The sequence below is a fragment of the Astatotilapia calliptera genome, chromosome 16 (genome assembly GCF_964374335.1).
Source record: "Astatotilapia calliptera chromosome 16, fAstCal68.1, whole genome shotgun sequence".
Taxonomy (NCBI): Eukaryota; Metazoa; Chordata; class Actinopteri; order Cichliformes; family Cichlidae; genus Astatotilapia; species Astatotilapia calliptera.
Genome location: NC_137437.1, coordinates 20152 through 42574, shown reverse-complemented (window position 1 = coordinate 42574; position 22423 = coordinate 20152). Strand labels below are relative to the sequence as shown.

Genomic DNA, 22423 nt, shown 5'->3' with positions numbered 1-22423 from the left:
GCAGTTTCTTCAGAAAATGCACTTTCTAGTTAGTGTGAATGCTTGAAAAGCATTCACAGTATTGTTCTTCTAATCTTTATTATTATATTTTCTTATTCCGTACGTTTTTTGAAAGCCTACTCCTTCAAAACCGTTCAACTTAGAAAAACCATTCAAACATCGTTAGATTCCTATTATTTTGGACATGACTGCTTCTATTTTTCTCATTTTTAACATTTATATTTTTAATTTTATTCAACTTTATTCAACAAAAATTTCCCATGTATTTCAATGGGGAGACCCTTCAAATTCTCATTCAACTTACTCATTTTTAAACTCTTACTACTTCCACATACGTTGACATAGAGCCACCATTCAAACTTTAAAACGAAGACAAGACATTCAACTATTCAACTTGTATTTATCTTTTCAATATCTATTATACTTTTTCTTCAGTTCCAGTTTAAGTTTCATGATGTTTTTTCACCCGTTTCAGAGTTTATAATGGGTGTGTATGGGACGGAATGTTGGGGCTAGAGTGAGGCAGCTCAACTGCTAGAGTGAGAGGAGCAAAAAAATTAATCTTAAAATCTTTTTTAAAACTGCTGCTGTGTCCGCAGCGTTTGCTCTACAGGTATGATTTTACCCTCAAAACGTAGCCATCGCTGTCCTCTTTCATCCAATGTGTTTACTATTGTCCTAGGTGTTATGGTTCTTTCATAAATGTCACCAATGCACAGCCTCCTCCCTCCAACTCTTCCATAGACTCTAATGTTAAAATGGCTCAGAAGGTTCGTTTGAAAATCAGAAGAGCATGGTGTCTTTACACTGTCACCACGTCCATATAATAAGCTCCACAGGCATGAAAACTGAGAATTAGGTAGACTAGACATTGCTGTCGCTCACGGTGAAAGAATTTTGTCAATACGACTTTTACTTTTCATTTGGGAGCGATTTGTTTCGGCCTGACTTTTCTGTTCATTTTAAGCAGCAAAAGTGAGGCGCATGTCTGTGTACGTGTGTATGGAGCCATTGGGTGCGGTCACTATAGCAACCAGGCTCACACCTGCCTGCTTAACGAGCTCTGCCTGCCACTGTACCAAGATTCATCTTAAACACTTCTCTTTCAACTGCTGCTGTGTCCACAGTGTTACAGCCATCATTTTACCCTCAAATTGTCGCCATTATTGTTCTCTTTCCAACACCGTATCTTTCAAAGCTCAGGCATTTAAACTTTTTAAACTGTGTGGATCAAAGTGGAGGGATCACATTTGAGTCATTCAGTGATTCAAAGAATATGACCTTTTAATATTCATTCAGATGTTTTCTGACTCTAAATGTTCTTTTCTCATTTCTTAGGGTTTTCTAATTTACATTTAAAACATTTTCAGTTTTTTTCCAACTCCTTCTTCTGTGTAACCTTCAGCTTTTAGCAGTTCAGCACCTTTGTTTTCAGGTTAAATTCGTTTTCTTTTTTTTTGTTTTTTTTTAATTTCATTCAATATTTTTAACTCAAAATTCAGCAATTAATTCATTTCAGTGCATACATTCAGATTCAAGCATTCACACTGCAGTTTCTTCAGAAAATGCACTTTCTAGTTAGTGTGAATGCTTGAAAAGCATTCACAGTATTGTTATTCGAATCTTTATTATTATTCTATTTTATTATTATTATCTATTCCGTACGTTTTTTGAAAGCCTACTCCTTCAAAACCGTTCAACTTAGAAAAACCATTCAAACACCGTTAGATTCCTATTCTTTTGGACAACACTGCTTCTATTTTTCATATTTTTAACATTTATATTTTTAATTTTATTCAACTTTATTCAACAAAAATTTCCCATGTATTTCAATGGGGAGACCCTTCAAATTCTCATTCAACTTACTCATTTTTAAACTCCTACTACTTCCACATACGTTGACATAGAGCCACCATTCAAACTTTAAAACGAAGACAAGACATTCAACTATTCAACTTGTATTTATCTTTTCAATATCTATTATACTTTTTCTTCAGTTCCAGTTTAAGTTTCATGATGTTTTTTCACCCGTTTCAGAGTTTATAATGGGTGTGTATGGGACGGAATGTTGGGGCTAGAGTGAGGCAGCTCAACTGCTAGAGTGAGAGGAGCAAAAAAATTAATCTTAAAATCTTTTTTAAAACTGCTGCTGTGTCCGCAGCGTTTGCTCTACAGGTATGATTTTACCCTCAAAACGTAGCCATCGCTGTCCTCTTTCATCCAATGTGTTTACTATTGTCCTAGGTGTTATGGTTCTTTCATAAATGTCACCAATGCACAGCCTCCTCCCTCCAACTCTTCCATAGACTCTAATGTTAAAATGGCTCAGAAGGTTCGTTTGAAAATCAGAAGAGCATGGTGTCTTTCCACTGTCACCACGTCCATATAATAAACTCCACAGACATGAAAACTGAGAATTTGGTAGACTAGACATTGCTGTCGCTCACGGTGAAAGAATTTTGTCAATACGACTTTTACTTTTCATTTGGGAACGATTTGTTTCGGCCTGACTTTTCTGTTCATTTTAAGCAGCAAAAGTGAGGTGCATGTCTGTGTGCGTGTGTATGGAGCCATTGGGTGCGGTCACTATAGCAACCAGGCTCACACCTGCCTGCTTAACGAGCTCTCTCTGCCACTCTGCCAAAATTCATCTTAAACACTTCTCTTTCAACTGCTGCTGTGTCCACAGTGTTAAAGCCATCATTTTACCCTCAAAACGTCGCCATCGTTGTTCTTTTTCCAACATCTTGTCTTTCAAAGCTCAGAGATGTAAACTTTTTAAACTGTGTGGGTCCAAGTGGAGGGATCACATTTTAGTCATTCAGTGATTCAAAGAATATGACCTTTTAATATTCTTTCAGATGTTTTCTGACTCTAAATGTTCTTTTCTCATTTCTTAGGTTTTTCTAATTTACAATTAAAACATTTTCAGCTTTTTTCCAACTTCTTCTTCTGTGTAACCTTCAGCTTTTAGCAGTTCAGCACCTTTGTTTTCAGGTTAAATTTGATTTTTTGATTTTTTTTTTAATTTCATTCAATATTTTTAACTCAAAATTCAGCAATTAATTCATTTCAGTGCATACATTCAGATTCAAGCATTCACACTGCAGTTTCTTCAGAAAATGCACTTTCTAGTTAGTGTGAATGCTTGAAAAGCATTCACAGTATTGTTATTCGAATCTTTATTATTATTATTCTATTTTATTATTATCTATTCCGTACGTTTTTTGAAAGCCTACTCCTTCAAAACCGTTCAACTTAGAAAAACCATTCAAACACCGTTAGATTCCTATTCTTTTGGACAACATTGCTTCTATTTTTCTCATTTTTAACATTTATATTTTTAATTTTATTCAACTTTTTTCAACAAAAATTTATAATGTATTTCAATGGGGAGACCCTTCAAATTCTCATTCAACTTCCTCCTCTTTAAACTGTATCTACTTCCACATACATTGACATAGAGCCACCATTCAAACTTTAAAACGAAGACAAGACATTCAACTATTCAACTTGTATTTATCTTTTCAATATCTATTATACTTTTTCTTCAGTTCCAGTTTAAGTTTCATGATGTTTTTTCACCCGTTTCAGAGTTTATAATGGGTGTGTATGGGACGGAATGTTGGGGCTAGAGTGAGGCAGCTCAACTGCTAGAGTGAGAGGAGCAAAAAAATTTATCTTAAAATCTTTTTTAAAACTGCTGCTGTGTCCGCAGCGTTTGCTCTACAGGTATGATTTTACCCTCAAAACGTAGCCATGGCTGTCCTCTTTCATCCAATGTGTTTACTATTGTCCTAGGTGTTACGGTTCTTTCATAAATGTCACCAATGCACAGCCTCCTCCCTCCAACTCTTCCATAGACTCTAATGTTAAAATGGCTCAGAAGGTTCGTTTGAAAATCAGAAGAGCATGGTGTCTTTCCACTGTCACCACGTCCATATAATAAACTCCACAGGCATGAAAACTGAGAATTCAGTAGACTAGACATTGCTGTCACTCACGGTGAAAGAATTTTGTCAATACGACTTTTACTTTTCATTTGGGAACGATTTGTTTCGGCCTGACTTTTCTGTTCATTTTAAGCAGCAAAAGTGAGGCGCATGTCTGTGTGCGTGTGTATGGAGCCATTGGGTGCGGTCACTATAGCAACCAGGCTCACACCTGCCTGCTTAACGAGCTCTGCCTGCCACTGTACCAAGATTCATCTTAAGCACTTCTCTTTCAACTGCTGCTGTGTCCACAGTGTTACAGCCATCATTTTACCCTCAAATTGTCGCCATTATTGTTCTCTTTCCAACACCGTATCTTTCAAAGCTCAGGCATTTAAACTTTTTAAACTGTGTGGATCAAAGTGGAGGGATCACATTTGAGTCATTCAGTGATTCAAAGAATATGACCTTTTAATATTCATTCAGATGTTTTCTGACTCTAAATGTTCTTTTCTCATTTCTTAGGGTTTTCTAATTTACATTTAAAACATTTTCAGTTTTTTTCCAACTCCTTCTTCTGTGTAACCTTCAGCTTTTAGCAGTTCAGCACCTTTGTTTTCAGGTTAAATTCGTTTTTTTTTTTGTTTTTTTTAATCTCATTCAATATTTTTAACTCAAAATTCAGCAATTAATTCATTTCAGTGCATACATTCAGATTCAAGCATTCACACTGCAGTTTCTTCAGAAAATGCACTTTCTAGTTCTATTTTATTATTATCTATTCCGTACGTTTTTTGAAAGCCTACTCCTTCAAAACCGTTCAACTTAGAAAAACCATTCAAACATCGTTAGATTCCTATTATTTTGGACATGATTGCTTCTATTTTTCTCATTTTTAACATTTATATTTTTAATTTTATTCAACTTTATTCAACAAAAATTTCCCATGTATTTCAATGGGGAGACCCTTCAAATTCTCATTCAACTTACTCATTTTTAAACTCTTACTACTTCCACATACATTGACATAGAGCCACCATTCAAACTTTAAAACGAAGACAAGACATTCAACTATTCAACTTGTATTTATCTTTTCAATATCTATTATACTTTTTCTTCAGTTCCAGTTTAAGTTTCATGATGTTTTTTCACCCGTTTCAAAATTTATAATGGGTGTGTATGGGACGGAATGTTGGGGCTAGAGTGAGGCAGCTCAACTGCTAGAGTGAGAGGAGCAAAAAAATTAATCTTAAAATCTTTTTTAAAACTGCTGCTGTGTCTGCAGCGTTTGCTCTACAGGTATGATTATACCCTCAAAATGTAGCCATCGCTGTCCTCTTTCATCCAATGCGTTTACTATTGTACTAGGTGTTACGGTTCTTTCATAAATGTCACCAATGCACAGCCTCCTCCCTCCAACTCTTCCATAGACTCTAATGTTAAAACGGCTCAGAAGGTTGGTTTGAAAATCAGAAGAGCATGGTGTTTTTACACTGTCACCACGTCCATATAATAAACTCCACAGGCATGAAAACTGAGAATTAGGTAGACTGGACATTGCTGCCGCTCACGGTGAAAGAATTTCGTCAATACGACCTATACTTTTCATTTGGGAGCGATTTGTTTCGGCCTGACTTTTCTTTTTATTTTAAGCAGCAAAAGTGAGGTGCATGTCTGTGTACGTGTGTATGGAGCCATTGGGTGCAGTCACTATAGCAACCAGGCTCACACCTGCCTGCTTAACGAGCTCTGCCTGCATCTCTGCCAAGATTCATCTTAAGCACTTCTCTTTCAACTGCTGCTGTGTCCACAGTGTTACAGCCATCATTTTACCCTCAAAATGTCGCCATTATTGTTCTCTTTCCAACACAGTGTCTTTCAAAGCTCAGACTTTTAAATTTTTTAAACTGTGTGGATCCAAGTGGAGGGATCACATTTGAGTCATTCAGTGATTCAAAGAATATGAACTTTTAATATTCTTTCAGATGTTTTCTGACTCTAAATTTTCTTTTCTCATTACTTAGGTTTTTCTAATTTACATTTAAAACATTTTCAGCTATTTTCCAACTTCTTCTGTGTGGATATCAGCTTTTAGCAGTTCAGCACTTTTGTTTTCAGGTGAAAATTTCTGTATTTTTCATCTCATTCAAGATTTTTAACTTAAATTCAGCAATTAATTCATTTCAGTGCATACATTCAGATTCAAGCATTCACACTGCAGTTTCTTCAGAAAATGCACTTTCTAGTGACATTTCTGTGAACCACTTATATGAGATCTGCTTTCATGGTTTTGTCACACAAAGGCCGCCTCTGTACTGTTACAACCACTTTCTTTTAGTTCTAATTATTAACTGCAGGTCTTTGAACATGGAGCGAGTGGGGTTGGGTTAACTCTGACTCTAAACTGCCCACAGGTGTGAATGAGAGCATAAATCAGAGGTGTCCAACTCCAGGCCTCGAGGGCCGGTGTCCTGCAGGTTTTAGATGCGTCCTTGATCCAACACAGCTGATTTAAATGGCTAAATGACCTCCTCAAAGTGTCTTGGGTTAGGGCTATCCTTTGTTGCTAGTTAGCCTGACCTGTATCCCCAATGTTAAGTTTGTACATGGTATGTATGGTCGATTAGGTCATCTCAGTTGCAGGCAACCAACAAATAAAGCTTATCCTTATCGTGGAAGTTCTCCAGAGGCTGAACTAACCATCTGATTCAGGTGTGTTGACACAGGGTGAGATCTGCAGGACGCCGGCCCTCGAGGCCTGGAGTTGCCCACCCCTGGGTTAAATGTTTGTCTGTCTCTCTGTGTTCGCCCTGCAACTGGCGACCTGTCCAGGGTGAACCCCGCCTCTCGCCCTATGGTATGGGATAGGCTCCACCCCGTGTGACCCCGACTATTATTTTCAACATGCTGTATTTGGAATAAATAACAGCATATGATGTGTTTGCACAGTGAGGCAGTGACTCTGACCTGTGAACATAGAGAGGCTCTGCAGAGTTGAGCAGAGTCATGTTGTTGTAGGGGTGCAGCCTGCCCTCAGCTCTGCCCTCAGCTTGTGTCGCCTCAGTCTCGCCCTGGTCACTCAGGCACTCGAAGAATTCCTCCTCGCTGTCACTCCACGAGTCCCAGGATTTTCCTTGAGACATCTCTCTTGTTGAACTGGAAGCACTGGTTGCACACTCTGGTCCTTGGCGGCTCTTCTGGCAGGCACCTGAGACCCTGTGTTCCTTTTCTTTCCCCTCGGGTACCTTGTGAGATTCATCTCTGGCCTTCTTCCTTTCGATACAACAATTCAGCATCTGTCCAGGAACAAAAACTCTTTTCACACATGGAAACATAACACTGCTACTTGTGTTCAACAGACAACACGACATAAACAGGTGTTTGGGAGTTTGAAGATGCTGTATCACACTGAGCATTAGCTCTCAGAATTCATTTTTCTCTTTATCACCTAAACATCGTTCCAATTATCAAAGTTAACACAACACTTTTGATAAACCACTGGAATTAAAGTTGCAAGTCTACAAATGTGCATGATGTTGTTTTTTGTCTTTTAAATCGTTCGATTAGTCCTTGCACTTTGTGCACTGTGTGGCTACCTGGAACTTCTGATGCAAAAGACAACAGCGAAGATCAGGAGCTCCACCTGCCAGCCTGCAGATTAGGAAGCACAGAGATGGATATGAGTGAACACCGGTGTGTTAACAGAGAAACAAATACTGCTTAAACAATTTCAAGCAAAGTTTTAGTTAGAGCACGGCACAAACACTGCAGGGGTTTTTGTGCCTGGTATTATGTACTTGGATTTTTACATTTTGGTCATTTGTCTGTTATTAGAGACGGACGGAGATCCAACATGACTGACAACAAGACCAAAGCCTGATTCTAAAGTGTCGGCTCAGCTGGACAAAGTACAGACATCCAGCATTTGACTTTATTTATATGGCACAGGATAAGAACCACAGAGTGCTTCACAATAATATGAAACAGCACAAATCTAGTTCAAAGCCAGGCTAATAAATGAGTCTCAAGCTGCTGTTTATAAAAATAAATGCAATCAAAGCAACATAATGATGGAGGCAAAGCACTCCACAGCCTGGGGGCCCCCACTCTGACAGATCCATCTCCTCTGGTCTCAAAATGTGTTTCTGTCTTCTGTCTGTGTCCAAGTCAACAGTCTAACGAGGTCCCACAAATGTCTGCAAATAGGTTCTGCTCTTCCACGAAGACCTTTGAGATCCCGACTGAAATCGGCTAGTGCCAATATCTGCTGAGTGTTGGCCACGAATAAAGCAGCAATAACAGAGTTCAACGAGAACAACAACTTTTCATTATCAGTTATTCTTCACTCTCTCCACAGCTGATGGACCAACAGCAGCACACAGAGGACAGTGGTACCAGATACTTTGTATGCCGTCACCATCTGACAGAGGAGCTCCAGGGCTGAAAATATATCCTCAACCTCAGGTTCAACTAACGAACTGACCCAGTCACAGACTTCCAGGGAGGCTTTGGAGTATCATTCCCAAGTTCAAGCTCAGCCCCTAGTCCCACTTCTTAGAAAGGGAAACCGCTACTGTAGTCTGCTTATCCCGAGGTGGGAAACCAGGACAGTCCAACAACATCCACAGACTCAGTGGGACTCGCACCTCCAGCCCAGGAGTCCTGCCACCAAAGAGTCATGTAACTCGTCACAGACCTCGCCAATTAATATCAAATCAAATATCAGCTGGTTCAGTCCCAACTGATGGTCTCATTATTCAGGTTTCACACAAGAAACGTCTCATGACGGGTAAAAACAACGAGCTCTCTCAAGACTTTTGCAAAACATGCTGGTGGCAGTGGTCACAGTAGAACTACTGAAGGTTCCAGCGCACTTTTGGTAAAGTGGAAAGAATATTATTTCACCATAAATGGGCCACGACCAGGTGCTTCCCACAAGATTTCACACAGACCAGTGAAAAGAATTATCAGAAGAGTCAAGGCCCAGTTATGAAGAGCCACAGAAAGGCCTGGAATCAGCAGGTACGACTGTTTCAAAGAAAACAATATGGGCGCAAGAGCCACAGAAAAAAAGAGAAGCGTGAAGTGTGTTTAAAGTTTGCTGAACAAGTCTGTGAAACGCTGGCAGAATATTATCATCTGCATTCATAAAGTATCCACAGGCGTCTTTGCCTGCTCTCCTGTACACTCATGAGTTCACACCTACCTGCCCCTCTAACACCATCGTTACATTTGCTGATGATGCGACAATCATCAGCGGAGAAGACGGCGAACAGGCAGGAGGTTAAAAACCTGACAGGCTGCTGCAATGAACACAACCGTCTGCTCAGCGCCATCAAAACTAAGGAGATGTGACCTCAGCAGAGGGAAACACGTTCCTCTCCACATCAAGCAGACTGTGTTCAGCGAGTGTCCTCGTTCCTGGGGACTCACGTAGCTGAGGACCTCTCATGGTCCAAAGTCAAAGACTCCACCTCAGGATGCTGAGGAGGAGGAGGAACCATCTGGAGAAGAAAGTCTTGGTGGCTTTTTTACCACAGCACCATAGTGTGTCCCCACCTACTGCTAACAGCTTGGTATGCTAACTGCTCGGTGGGTCATTAAGACAGCACAGAAGAATAGTGCCTGTCCCTTTCCTTCCCTGGAGGACATGGTCAGCACTTGCTGTCTCAGGAGAGCCAATCAAATCTCATCTCATCCTGGACAGCACCTGTTCAAGAAACAGGACAGCCAGGCTAAGAAAACAGCTTTTCCCCTGGACCATCGATCACTGAACACTAAGCTCAGTGAACGGACCGAGTGAGCCTCCCTCCTACCTGAGACACTCCTGTGTAACATTCAGTAGAATGTTCACTAATGCTGCCAAATGTAAGCTTACATCTAATACAAAACACCAGCATAACACGGGACAATTACACCCTCCCTCCATGGCTGCTGCCATCCAACCAGTGCAATACTCCTCTGGTTAAATGGTAAATGGACTGGTTCTTATATAGCGCTTTTCTACTCTTCTGAGCACTCAAAGCGCTTTACACAACTTGTGCATTCACCCATTCACACAAGCACATTTTTCTAGGTGCTTTCTAAGTAACATTCTCTCTCTCACACACACACACACACACACGCGCGCACACTCCGATGAACGCATCGGAGAGCAATTTGGGGTTAGTATCTTGCCCAAGGATATTTGGCATGCAGCCTGGGGGAAGCCAGGAATTGAACCACCAACCTTCCGATCAGTAGACGACCCGCTCTACCGCCTGAGCTGCAGCCACCCTATTTTATTGCTATTTTATTCAGTTTGACGAATGAATGATGAGTGTAAGCAGGTAAGAATGTATGTAAGCTCTGCTCCAGTGTAATGCATAGGTACAACAATACGCTTTAACTTTATAGTTTGGTCACTTAATTCAATTCAATAAAACTTTATTGATCCTGAAGGCTGACCCCAATGGAAATTGGGTTAAGGCTGCCGACCTTTGCCAGCGCCATCTTACCCTTCTGACCATACATACATGACACAAACATCACATGGGGAAGACAGGTCAGAGAGGCATAACAATGGAAAATGCACCACATGAGGAAAGATAAGGAGAAAAAAATAACTCCCCCCAGACTGAGCTCCAACAGGGAGATCAGTTTGAGAACAGAAAAAAAACACCTCTGCACATGAAAAAACTCTTAATACACGAAAGAAACACATGACAAGCAACAGGGATGGGTAAAGGGTGAGAGACAGCCAGTGTAGACAGTACATCCGGGCCTGCGTGCGCTGGTCTCCTTGATCCACCGTCAGCATCGGAGGGGAATAAGCGTCGAAGGCGTTTGGAGGGGGGAGGAGTGTACATCTGCATGTGTATATATGTCTGTGTAAGCGTGTGCGTGTCCAGAGTTCAGCTGAGACAGTGTCCTCCTCCCTGCCAGGCTAAGTAAACAGTCTTCCAGCCAACCCAGGTGGCCTTGCATGGAGTGGGAAGAACAGTCTAAACACAGTCGTTATCAGGGAGTTGTTGTTCGGCTCCAGCCTTGAGCCCACGGCTGGGGCCGAAGGGGTATCCGCATAAGTGATGGAGGTTTTTACTTTAGTGCGAACAGCTCATATGAATTTCAAAGCTGTTCTAACACTCCGACACTGGTCTCTCAATCTCCCGTTGGAGAGCCGTGAGCTTCTCCATGATGTTATCAAACTTGCGCTCCGTGATGTTGTCATTCTTGTGCTCAGAGAGCCGATTCTGAGAACTCAAAGACACGACGTCGTAGTCTCACTCCAAGCGCTTTATTTGTTACGCCATTTTTCTCCACACCAACAACAACCCTTCGCGGGCAACAGTACTCTCGCAGTATAACAGAAAATAACAAGTTAACAACGACCGCAGTGAGCTTCTCCAAGATGTGATCCAATTTGCACTCAGAAGTCTTATTCTGAGTATTCACAGCAGCCGTAAGCTTCTCCAAGATCTTATCCATGCTGCACTCAATGAGCTCATTTTGAGAAACTCACGCCTCTTCCCATCGTTTGAATCCCAGCGGGCAGCCTTGTGGGGGTTTGAACAGCCGGTTCCGCTTTCTTAATTCTTCGATAAGTCAGGGCCAAGCCAGCTCCGATCAGCCAGAACCCTGTTACCATGGTTCCGAACAGGTAGATCTCTTCAGCACTCAGGCTCACCCGAGCCCAGACTTCTCGTTGAGAAAGGGGTGTCAATTGCATTCAGGGACCAGTTGATCAAATCCATAATTCCTCTTTTAGGTTTTAGAGAACAGACTGTGAGAGAGTGTTCCAGGGAAAAGTAATACAAAAAACACGAGAGTAAACAAGGACACAAGAGGCTAAGCAGGGAAGATAAGGGAGAGGAGAAAAGTGCGACTGCCTTTGTTAAGAGCAAAACTCTCTGAATGCTGTAAACACACCGTGTTTGGGTGGCTGCATCCCAAAAACACCACAGCAACACTGAAGTCTGGAGGTGGGAGCATTATGATTTTGATGTTCCCAAAAAAATGTGTGATTGCTTAGAAAAGTTATGCATAAAAACTTTATAACAAGCTGCAAAAGGGACTGAGCCATTAAATCTAACTCCAGGAAGGATGAATGGAGACATTGTTGATTAAAATCTGCTGCCATCTACCAGGATGATGAAGATGAAACAAGGATGGATGTTTCAGCAAGACCATGATCACAAACACAGCCAATGGAAACTGTTGGTTTCAGAGGAATCAAGTAAAGCTGCTGGAACGGCCCAGCCAATCACCTGAGCTGAATCTGTGGGAAGGATCCACGGAGCATTCGGGATTTATAGACTGTTTGTGTGGTGAGTGGGTCAAAGTCATGAGCAATGATGGGACTGGTTTCTCCATACAGAAGCTGCCATGAACTGTCATCACCAACATTTGTATAAAGTAATAAATAAATGTCTGTGTGTTTAATGTCCCTGTGTTACCGACATCTGGTGATAATTTCACATCAAAGCACCTTTAGAAATATATTTGCTTAGAGAACTGCTGACGTGTTCAATACTTATTTTACCTGCTATAAAATGAAAATGTTAATATGTGTGACATCTTTAAAATCAAAGCAGCACGAGCCTGTGAGGTACCCACCCACAAATAAGATGGTTATTTTCCCACCGGTAACGCAACTCAAGGACAAACTCCTGCCAGAGGTGTCCAACAGCCCGCAGCCCACCGTAGTAATAGTTGACCAGACACACACACAGAGCCAGACGGTAGGTCAGACTGTCACTGGGGGCTGACTTCAGCTGGTGGAAAAGGTTCTACAACGAGGGAAAAGACCAGCATGAAATCAAACAGCAGGACACCAAATTTAATACATTCTAATAAAAATCCTGACAAAGTACTGACAGCACTGAGCCTGTCTTCACTCTGAAACTTATATTGGACCTGACCTGAGTGTAACCTTGAGTGTGCGAGTGGTGAAGAGGCAAACATACATAATCAGAGGTTTTCTCTTGCTCCGATGTCCCACTGGAGTTGGACAGCTGAGTGTTATTCTTACAGTCAGACTTCTCCACAGCAGCATCTGGAAACAGAGACACAAACACAAATAAATAAGTCTGTCATTTAGAAACTCTGTTGTTTTATAGATGTTAGAAGAATTAAACAAGTGGAGCTCACGTAGTCATCACTTCATGATAAAACACAGGATGCTGATCGCTCAGTGGCAAAAGCAGGATGTGACCAGAAGTAGACAATAAAAATAAGAACGCTGTCTGATATCCTGTTTAAGATGACGCTCTTGTGCTTTACTGAGCTGCTGTCAGATGGGATCAATATCTGTGGCCAGCACTCTAAGACATAAATGCAATTACGGCTGTAGTTTTAAGATTCAAGGTTGTCTTAGCTCGAGCTCGAGCTGCTGAGTGTGACGGGCTCAACAGTAACCAGGAAGGAAAAACTGTTTGTGAAAAGAAGCAGAGGAGCCACATCAGTACGAGTCAAACTACCACACGGAGGAAGTAGGAGGCCCACACAGAGAACAATGAGGAAAAAAAGACACTTTATTTGTCCTTGATTATGTTCTTTCTATCGGTAGCTTGATTACATCCATCTTATCTGCTGCGTATCATTTGGTGCATGAATTTTAGCCTCTTGGCTTAGAAATAGTTTCCTCTGTGCTGTTCGGACAAAAAACAAAGCCATAAAAAGTCTTCACACATCACACAACAATGTGTATGTTTGTAATGGATCCAAGTGTATTAGCAACCAGAAAAATACAACATTAAGGTCAGTGCACTTAATGCACTGACCTTAATGTAGTATGTAGCGGTGTGTTTGAAATCTGTACTGACTAGTAAAACCTCTGTGGTCAGCCCCAAAGCATCATGGTCTCCGTTCCTGAGTGTCCCACTGATCAGTTTAACTTACCCAGTAAACACTGAGGATTTTCAGCCGTCCTGACTCGAACTGACCAGTGAGGAGCTTGAAGAGGGTCGAGGTCACTGTTGGGTGATAAACAGAGTAAACAGTAGAGGAGAGTTTCTGATACACTTTTAGTTAAAGGGTTTTTATAAGTAATGAGTCATGTTTGATTACATGTGACGTAGTCCTTCACCAGTAATCAAGATAATTACACATGTAAGCATTTCCTTATGTCACACTCAGTTTGTCCCTTCATGCTTGTTAGACCTGTGCCAGCTCTGTTTGGGCCTTACAATCAAACCCATGTACGTTTACCCTTTTAATAAACTGCTCCACCCATTTCCTACTTTACGAGTGAAATATGAAGCAATGCAGTGTGTACACGGATGCAACACTCAGTGCTCAGCGCAGCGTTTTGTGTGCTATAGTGCAAGTGAACAGCTCACTCCCATCAAAGCTTTTCCATTGGATCGTTAACACAAACACCAAATGTCAGGAGGACATGCGCCTCAAACTGGAGTTGTCTTTCTAGCCTGGGTACTGTGTTATCCTTGTCTGTATACCGAGCTTCTTATTAATAATCAGCTCTGCACAGGAGCAGAAGCAGAGTCCAGCCTGTTGCTCTTACAGTATAATACTCATAAAGAAAGTACAGTAACCGTGGTTAGTCACTGAGCAGCCCGGTGCGTTTCTCTTGATTTCTTTAGTCAGGGTAAATTCATTCACCTGCACGGGTTAGCTAAACGAACTTTACAAAACAAGTTTCCCCGACAGCCGAGTGCTCACCTAAGGACCTAAGTTACGGATTAGCTTACACACACATTTAACTTACCGAAAATAATACGGTGGGGCCTCAGGTCCTCCTGTCTGGTAGTCCAATTTACTGAAGAACACCTCAGGCTGTCACTTTGAAATAGCCGGTAATGTAAACGCTGGACCTCTCAGCATCTGCCATTCCCGAACAGACACATGCAAGTTTGTCCGTGACTGCAGCCGCGCTGTACATTTATTTCAGTTTCAATATTTATTTCAGTTTCAATATTTTTTTCAGTTTCAATATTTTTTTCGGTTTCATTTCAAGGTGGCATCGTTCTGATCCCATACACACACAAATTGATTTACAAGTACAAAATATTTATGAGCACAATTTGAGCCCATATACTCTCTCTACCACAGCTGCCTTTGAACTTGCCTGGGCCAGGTCTGAGTCCAGCTTTGCTACTCCTGCCAGGTCACATGACACAGGGGTGTGCTCTGATGTCAGCAGGCAGGTCAGTGGAGCCCTCTGGTGGTGGATATATGGCAGTGAAACAGGAGGAGGCCTGAGAACAGACAGCAGGCTTAACTAGCAGGACAAAGTAGCATGTAGTACTTGAAGGGGTCATCAAAGCCAATCAGCTCTCAGGAAAATGGAACATCATATAAATATTTCTCTTCTTTGATTTTCATCAATGTATTTCCTTTGATAGATTTTCCGTCAACACTTCTGCTTGATTAGAAGCTCATAGGCAGTTCCTGTCACTCTACAATAAAACAATGTAAAGGCTGCGCTCTCTGCCCTCCCTAATTTGACATATTTTGTTGTTTTGTGTGTGTGTTTGTCTGTGTGAAGTTTTGATGTGTATGTGAAAAACACAATTTTGAAAACACTGGAAAAAGACCTCAAGACATGTTTTCCTTTACTTTCTATGAAACAACAATTCCCACCAAGGCTTTTCAGTGTGAAATTTAGTGTATAGAAAATACCTGTGCCAGGTTGTCTCCATCTAGTGGTGAACATGGCCTCACCACTACATCAGGTGAGCTTTTCACTGTGCAGTGACACAAAAGTCATTTAACAATTTTAAAAAAAGCAATGTTACAGATTCAGTAAGAACTGAAGTTTATCATAATCCTTCAAGTTTCACTCAGTAACAGCAGCTTTTTAATATTATTGACTATATTTTAGAGTCACATTTATATGAAATGTCAAACAATCACAGAGTGACACTGAACTAAACAATCAATGCCATGTGAGTTGTTCTTGTTTGTTCTTTATCTCAGATTTATTGTAAGCAGCGGGAGTAAAAGCTAAAGAAAAATAGTAAAGATATGAATGAATCTCTGCTCTTACAGCTTTTATTGTGCCATAATGTCTGCTTTGAAACTGTCCTCTTGCTCGTCTCTTGGATGCTCACCTCTTCTTCACCTGTTCCTTTCACCAAACTGCTGCACTCTCGTTCTCTGCTCTCGCCTCCTCTTCTGGTTATAATTAGGATGCAGTCAGCATGTGCCAAACAAACTCCCCCCAAATCGATCATGTTTGATATGATGATGACGTTTTTAACATCTTATTTATGCACTTGTTGGGTGGGAAAGAGTAAACAAAGATGGGGCATAGAAGCAGAACTGAGTCCTACGTGTGGAGGGACAGTAACTGTGTGTGTATATGTAAGCATTTAAACACTGCAGAGAGTCAAATTAACAGTAACACTATTTTGTCTAAGTCCGCCATTGTAGAAATTCATTTCACCGAATCAATAACATGGCGCACAATGTGACAATAAACGTATAAAACACAAATTCTTACCTAGCAGGAGAATAAATAATCAGTATTTTAAGGCTACTGCATGTATAGATGTCACTGCTGGCTCACATAAGCTAGCTCTGAGACCCGCCAGAGTTTACGCCACAGTTGACTGTCGCGAAAGAGTCGTAAATCACCGGCATTGTAAAACTTAAAATGATTCCAGGGCATGTTATAAAACACCCAATAGATGTACTGGATATTAAACGGTATCAAACGACTAAATGAACACAGGGTTACAATTACATGCTCACATCGTCACATCGAGAGTTTATTCATTAATCATCAGAGTTCAACAATGTTACATCCAGTTGAAAACAGCTTCACTAACGCCAGCAAAACAGGCTAACAGTATATAAGAGCACAAAAACAGCCGTGCTTATCGACAGCTCGACATATCCTCAACAACTCACCTCAGTATGTGTAACCCGTTCATGTGTTACGCCTGTTGTTCTTGCGTTGTGTTCTGGCGTGAAAGTAGGAGGCAGGAGACAGTACTGGGTCTTTGGCTCTTTACTGCACATCTGCAACACAGAAATATGTGTCTGATCTGTGTGTGTCACGCGACTGCCAGTACACCTCTCCTCCGGCCATGCTGAAAGGAGCTGTGTCTGCAGCTTCATTAACACTACAATAATATAATGAATCAAATACAACAAATTGTTTTAAAACATTAACTTAAGCTCTCAAAAACAAAAAGCACAAAATAAATAATATGTCACTGAAAAAAACATCAAAAACAACTTATAAGAACAATAAACAAAATAATTCAAAAACAAATAAACAGTCAGATAAATACAATTCAATAACCAGGACCCAATATTCTGGTACTTATAGTTCAAACATTATACTTCAGTACAATTATATTAATAACCGCCATCTAACAGGCAGTACAACACTGTACTTATAAAAACAATGAATGAAAGACAGCATCTCCAAAACATAAGAACATCTCCATACCTGCAACACAGAAATATGTGTCTGATCTGTGTGTGTCACGCGACTGCCAGTACACCTCTCCTGACGAAGGAAAAAAGAGTGCATGCTGTTAAAAAAAGACTGCCGCGAGTAGCCGCTAGCAATCAGGCTAACTTAGCATGCTAGCATTTTAGCTGCGTTCTCGGCTAAAACTCATAAGCGTATATTAGTGAACTCCGCCCTCCACAAAACTTATCCCGAATGAGTCTCTTAATGACAAACAAAAACGCGGCGGTTTGGCTGTATTCACATTGCAGCTTGGGATCTGAACAAACTTTAATTAGCTGAGAGCAACGTGGCAGTGACTTACCTCCGGCCATGCTGAAAGGAGCTGTGACCGGGGCACACATGCACGCGCCTACGTCACCACGCAGCGCACACACACATGAACGCACTATACACATATGCAGCATATTTATATTACTTGGTTTTAGAGTTGGAGTATTTACATATTGATCTGAAATATTTTGCTGCTGAGCAGCAGAGCTCCAAAGCGTCCCCCTGTAACCATGGTTACGCAGATGCATTCCGACTGTCACGTCACCGAGGAGAACCTGTTTCAAATGTATACCTGGATCAACCTGCAATCAGTTTGAAAAGTTTTCTGCTGAGATCCGCAGCTCGACTTCCTGGCACCCCGGGATAAGATGAGTTGCTGTGTTTTTCACGGAGAAAAAATAACGTCAGTGTTAGATGAAAAAAAAAAAGATGCAAGCAGAAGAGGACAGCAGATTGAGAAGAGATTTATTCAAACGGTAAGGAGCTTCTAACAAGTGATATCTGATAAGCTTAAAACTTAAATCTTAAATCTAATGTCCAGATTCATGCTAAACTTTTCTGATTACTCCGTGTATCTGCACCGTTAGACTTTTCCTCGCCACTTTACGGTAACATACTGGCGTCACTGCTGCCAGCGTCATACCGTGACGCCGTGTTACGGTAGCTTACCTTTCTGCAGGATGATACCGTTTTTTGCTGGTGTGGTATAATACTCTTGGACAAATTATGGTAACGCACCGTAGCCTTTTTTACGGTATCTCACTGGCGACAGTTATGTCAGTGAGATACCGTTATGTCGTTATGTCGTAAATTACGTCAACAAAGTAACATCATACTGTGATTAATAAATTGGTATACTACCGTTTATTCACGGTATGTCACTGTAAGCCCGCTGCAAGGTAATGAACTGCAATATATTAACCAGTAACTTACCGTTATCACGCATCATCAGTACCAAAAATATTCATCTCTGCTAGAGGACACCGTGTCCTAACAGGCGGTCATTTACTCTTTTAAAAGGTCGTAATTTACCGTAATTTCAGTTAACAGTAACATACTGTAAGAGACTGGAGGGTTCCAAAAAAATTGGATGGATGGACACACACACATACACACACACACACACACACACACACACACACACACACACACACACACACACACACACACACACAAAATATAATTCATGTGCTTTACACCACTTTATTTCAATTCTGATTCTTCCCTGCTGAAATACACATTTCCAAAATCAAAAACTGAAAAGAACTGAAAACATATTTTCATTGAGGAAGCACTTGTTTTTACTAAACCATGTAATCCATTATTTTCTCAGATGGTTGTACAAACAATAACAATATTATGTCATATCCATATCATGGCAGACAACACATGCTCAAGTGTTGGGTTTCCTTACTTATATTTTGTAGGGTCTCAAACCTACAATGTGAAGTGCCTTGGCATTCATTTTGTTGGCACCATACAAACAAACTGAATTGTAATGGATATAATATCAAGCCCCACACGTCTGCCTTTATATACACTTTGTCCAAAATACTGGCTCACACGACCAAATCATTGCACAAAACAGGGTCCACGACATGGATGAGCGTGTGTGGTGTGAAGGAACTTGACTGACCTGCACTGAACCCTGATCTTGCTTTGTGGACTGAGTTCATTGATTTGTAGGGTGAGCCAATACATGTGACAATTAAAGTGTAAGTAGCTGAAATAATTTTTAACAAACGGGTAAAAGAAGGTTAGCACTGTTGCCACACAGCAAGAAGGTCCTGAGTTCAATTCCACCATCAGGTCTTTCTGTGTGGAGTTTGCATGTTCTCCCCGTGTTTGCGTGGGTTCTCTCCGGGTACTCCGGCTTCCTCCCACCGTCCAAAGACATGCAGCTTGTGGGGATAGGTTAATTGGATAATCCAAATTGCCACTAGGTGTGAATGTGCGAGTGAATGTGAGTGTGAATGGTTGTCTGTCCCTGTGTGTTGGCCCTGCGACAGACTGGCGACCTGTCCAGGGTGTACCCCGCCTCTCGCCCTATGACAGCTGGGATAGGCTCCAGCGCCCCCCGCGACCCTGAAAAAGGATAAGCGGAAGTGAATGGATGGATGGATGGGTAAAAGAAGGGAAAAAAATCAAAACTGTTGCACTCAAAAAAACCTATTGGACAGAGACAGCGTCTTGCAAGATGGCGAGAGAGCTTGTCTTCATTGTTGCTCGTCTTGTGTAAATGTCCAGAAAGCATGGGCCATGGATCATCTGTGGAGACATGGGTAACAACACATTGGTCACTTAAATTATACAAGAAATTTACTAATTTCCCTAATTTGAAGTTCTCCACTCAAATTCAGTAAGCCACTGGAGGAAAGTTGTGACATGAGGGTTAATGTGAACAACCTTTCGCTTCACAGTGGTCCCAGTCTTCCTGCTTGTCCCAACCTTGGAGGTACATTTTGTTCCCTCTTCAGGGTTTATCCTTACAAAAAACCTTGCACCCGCTGACTCCTGGTATTCCAGGTTCAATACATAGAATGAACCAAAGAAGACTGACATTGCATCAGCACAGGTGTTCTCTTTGTCCAGCTCAACAATTACACGCCCCTCTGCACTCACCATCCAGCAGGTGGCGGTCATTGAACTTTGTCCTTAAATGTATAGGGGCAACATGTTGTCATTATGCAACATAAAATAATTTCAATACTTCACTTCTTCACACTGTCTAGATAGTCATAAAGCAAATAGCTACGTACAGTTAATTATTAATGGCCTTATGTACATAAGTCCATTTTAACATATTATAATTGTACATAATTGGGAATTATTCTGCACATTAAACACACCTAACAAAGAGTCAGCCCAGTTAAAGTACCGGAGGTGAATCAACTGTATGGTTATTTTGGAGTTTATAGTTTGTGCTGCTGTTAAACTTTACAGTATTGACTTCAGTATTTCTGCTGTTGGTGTAGCTAGACTACTGTTGATCAGTAATATGTAATGTGAAATTTGATATTGTTACTTTGCTGGATTCACTGAGACACATGTCCAACAACCTTGGTTTATAAAGGAAATTACAGAAATTTGAGCTAACAAAACAGAGACTGGATACCTGTGTCCACGAAAAGCTCCTGTGCCAAACAGAAATTTTAATATGGTCTAATCAGCTCTATGTCATAAATGACTTCTTACCAAGCATAATCAGCCTTGGGGTGTTTGGCAGGCTTTTAACATGCAAACTGAACAATATAAATTTGTGTGCACTGAAGCCACAAAATTTAGAAATACACAGTTGCAAAAACTTCAGTGACCAATTACCTTTCCTGAATGACATATTCAATGCAAAAAATAAGAGTATTGTCAATAGGGACCAATTCCCAGTTTTTACATGATCAAAATTATTCACAAAAGGCTTCAATAAACAGAAAATGTGTGCCAACAAGAGAACAGTGCACAAAAATGAAAAGATATTTGAGCTCGACGCTTTAATGGGTTTAACATGACTTAGTCAGCACTCCGCACCGTACAGGTAGTACAAGCACACCTGAAAACACTGACCAGCTAACAGCTTTAAGCATTTGGGCGCAACCTCGGTAGTTCACCGATTCACCTGTTGCAAACGTCCAAGTTTCTATCAAGTCTCATAAATCCATCGGCAAATTACCTAACTAGTCTTTTGAGTCTCCACATTCAGAGATATTGACAATTTGTCTTTAAATGAAAATATCCTGGTAGGGTAGCTTAAAAGTCAAAACAAACAGTACTAAGAACGCATTTCGGACTTCTCTCGAATAAGTGAAAAAAACACTTACCTTCAGACTGATTAGCAGGTTCCGATCCAACTTGAATGTGTCCCATGTCAGTCCGTTTTAGGGAAAAAGTGTTAAGTGGTTTCATTTAATTTTGAGATACTCCCGCATGGACGAGCAGCAATTTGGAGTCTAGCAGAGTTACCACGAATAGCATACGATCTTCAGATATAATCCAATCAACCTTGCATTTAACCCGATTGAACATCCAGTTACCTCTGACTACTTCTAAGTTGCACATGTTAACGGTCTCATCATCACTCTGTGCTGCAGCGAACTGTATCTGTGGCACAGAATATTTGATGGCCATGTCGTTCTCCTGCTTTGCAGCTTTTTTTGAGTCTGAATTGCGGCTTAAACGTGCAAAACTAAGAGAAGCAGATCAATATTTTCTTCTTGTTGTTATTTAATGGTGGTTGGCAACCAGCGAAAGGAGCATTAACCACCTCGAGCACTATTTTCTATCCCCAGTGTTGTTTTGAAAGTGAATACCCGACGTGTGCGTCATACGTCACGTTGTACGTCAGGTGAAGGTGTGGTGTCGGCTATCGCACCTGTCGCATTACAAAGCTTTAAAAACGTAACAATCCAACACAACCCAACGCGCTAAACTGTGATAATGTGTTACATTATCACTGAAGGAAACGGCTTCCAGGGCCTAATCCGTGGATCGGCTTCCTCCGAGGCGTGGACGTCTATCAGCAGAGAATGTACCTTAGTCTGTAACACAGTCAAATATATTCTCAAGTAATATTCAAGCATGCCATTCAGCGTGTTAGTACGAGCTCGGGAGCAGCTTGGGAGAACAAGAAAACAGAGACTGCTTCAGGTTGTCTTCCCAAATTGACTCAACTTTATTCACAAGTACAACAGTTTATATAGAGGGACAAATTCATGAGTCAGCAGATTCTCAGTTTAAACCAGTACAGACCAAGATAAGGGAGCGTCTTTCTGCCCTTGGGTGAAGAAGCATCCTTTGTATA

General features: G+C 41.1%; 1 protein-coding gene across 1 annotated transcript; it reads right to left on the bottom strand.

Annotated features, from left to right (window-relative positions):
- Positions 1–6672: 6672 nt before the first annotated feature.
- On the bottom strand, positions 6673–17699 carry LOC145421165 (rab3 GTPase-activating protein catalytic subunit-like). The gene is made up of 9 exons (XM_080291019.1): positions 17660–17699; positions 15552–15616; positions 14998–15150; positions 14638–14705; positions 13812–13885; positions 12878–12966; positions 12555–12700; positions 7529–7583; positions 6673–7228 (listed from the first exon to the last, which is right to left on the bottom strand). The coding sequence occupies exons 1-9, from the start codon at positions 17697–17699 to the stop codon at positions 6785–6787; spliced, it is 1134 nt and encodes a 377-aa protein (XP_080147145.1). The 3' UTR covers positions 6673–6784.
- Positions 17700–22423: the final 4724 nt, after the last annotated feature.

Coding starts and splice junctions, on each gene's coding strand:
- LOC145421165 (XM_080291019.1), bottom strand. CDS start 17,699: ATGTGTGCCCCGGTCACAGCTCCTTTCAGCATGGCCGGAG. Junction 12,701..12,877: donor AAGAGAAAACCTCTGATTAT/GTATGTTTGCCT, acceptor CCCTCGTTGTAG/AACCTTTTCCACCAGCTGAA. Junction 7,584..12,554: donor GTCCTTGAGTTGCGTTACCG/GTGGGAAAATAA, acceptor CCTAATCTGCAG/GCTGGCAGGTGGAGCTCCTG.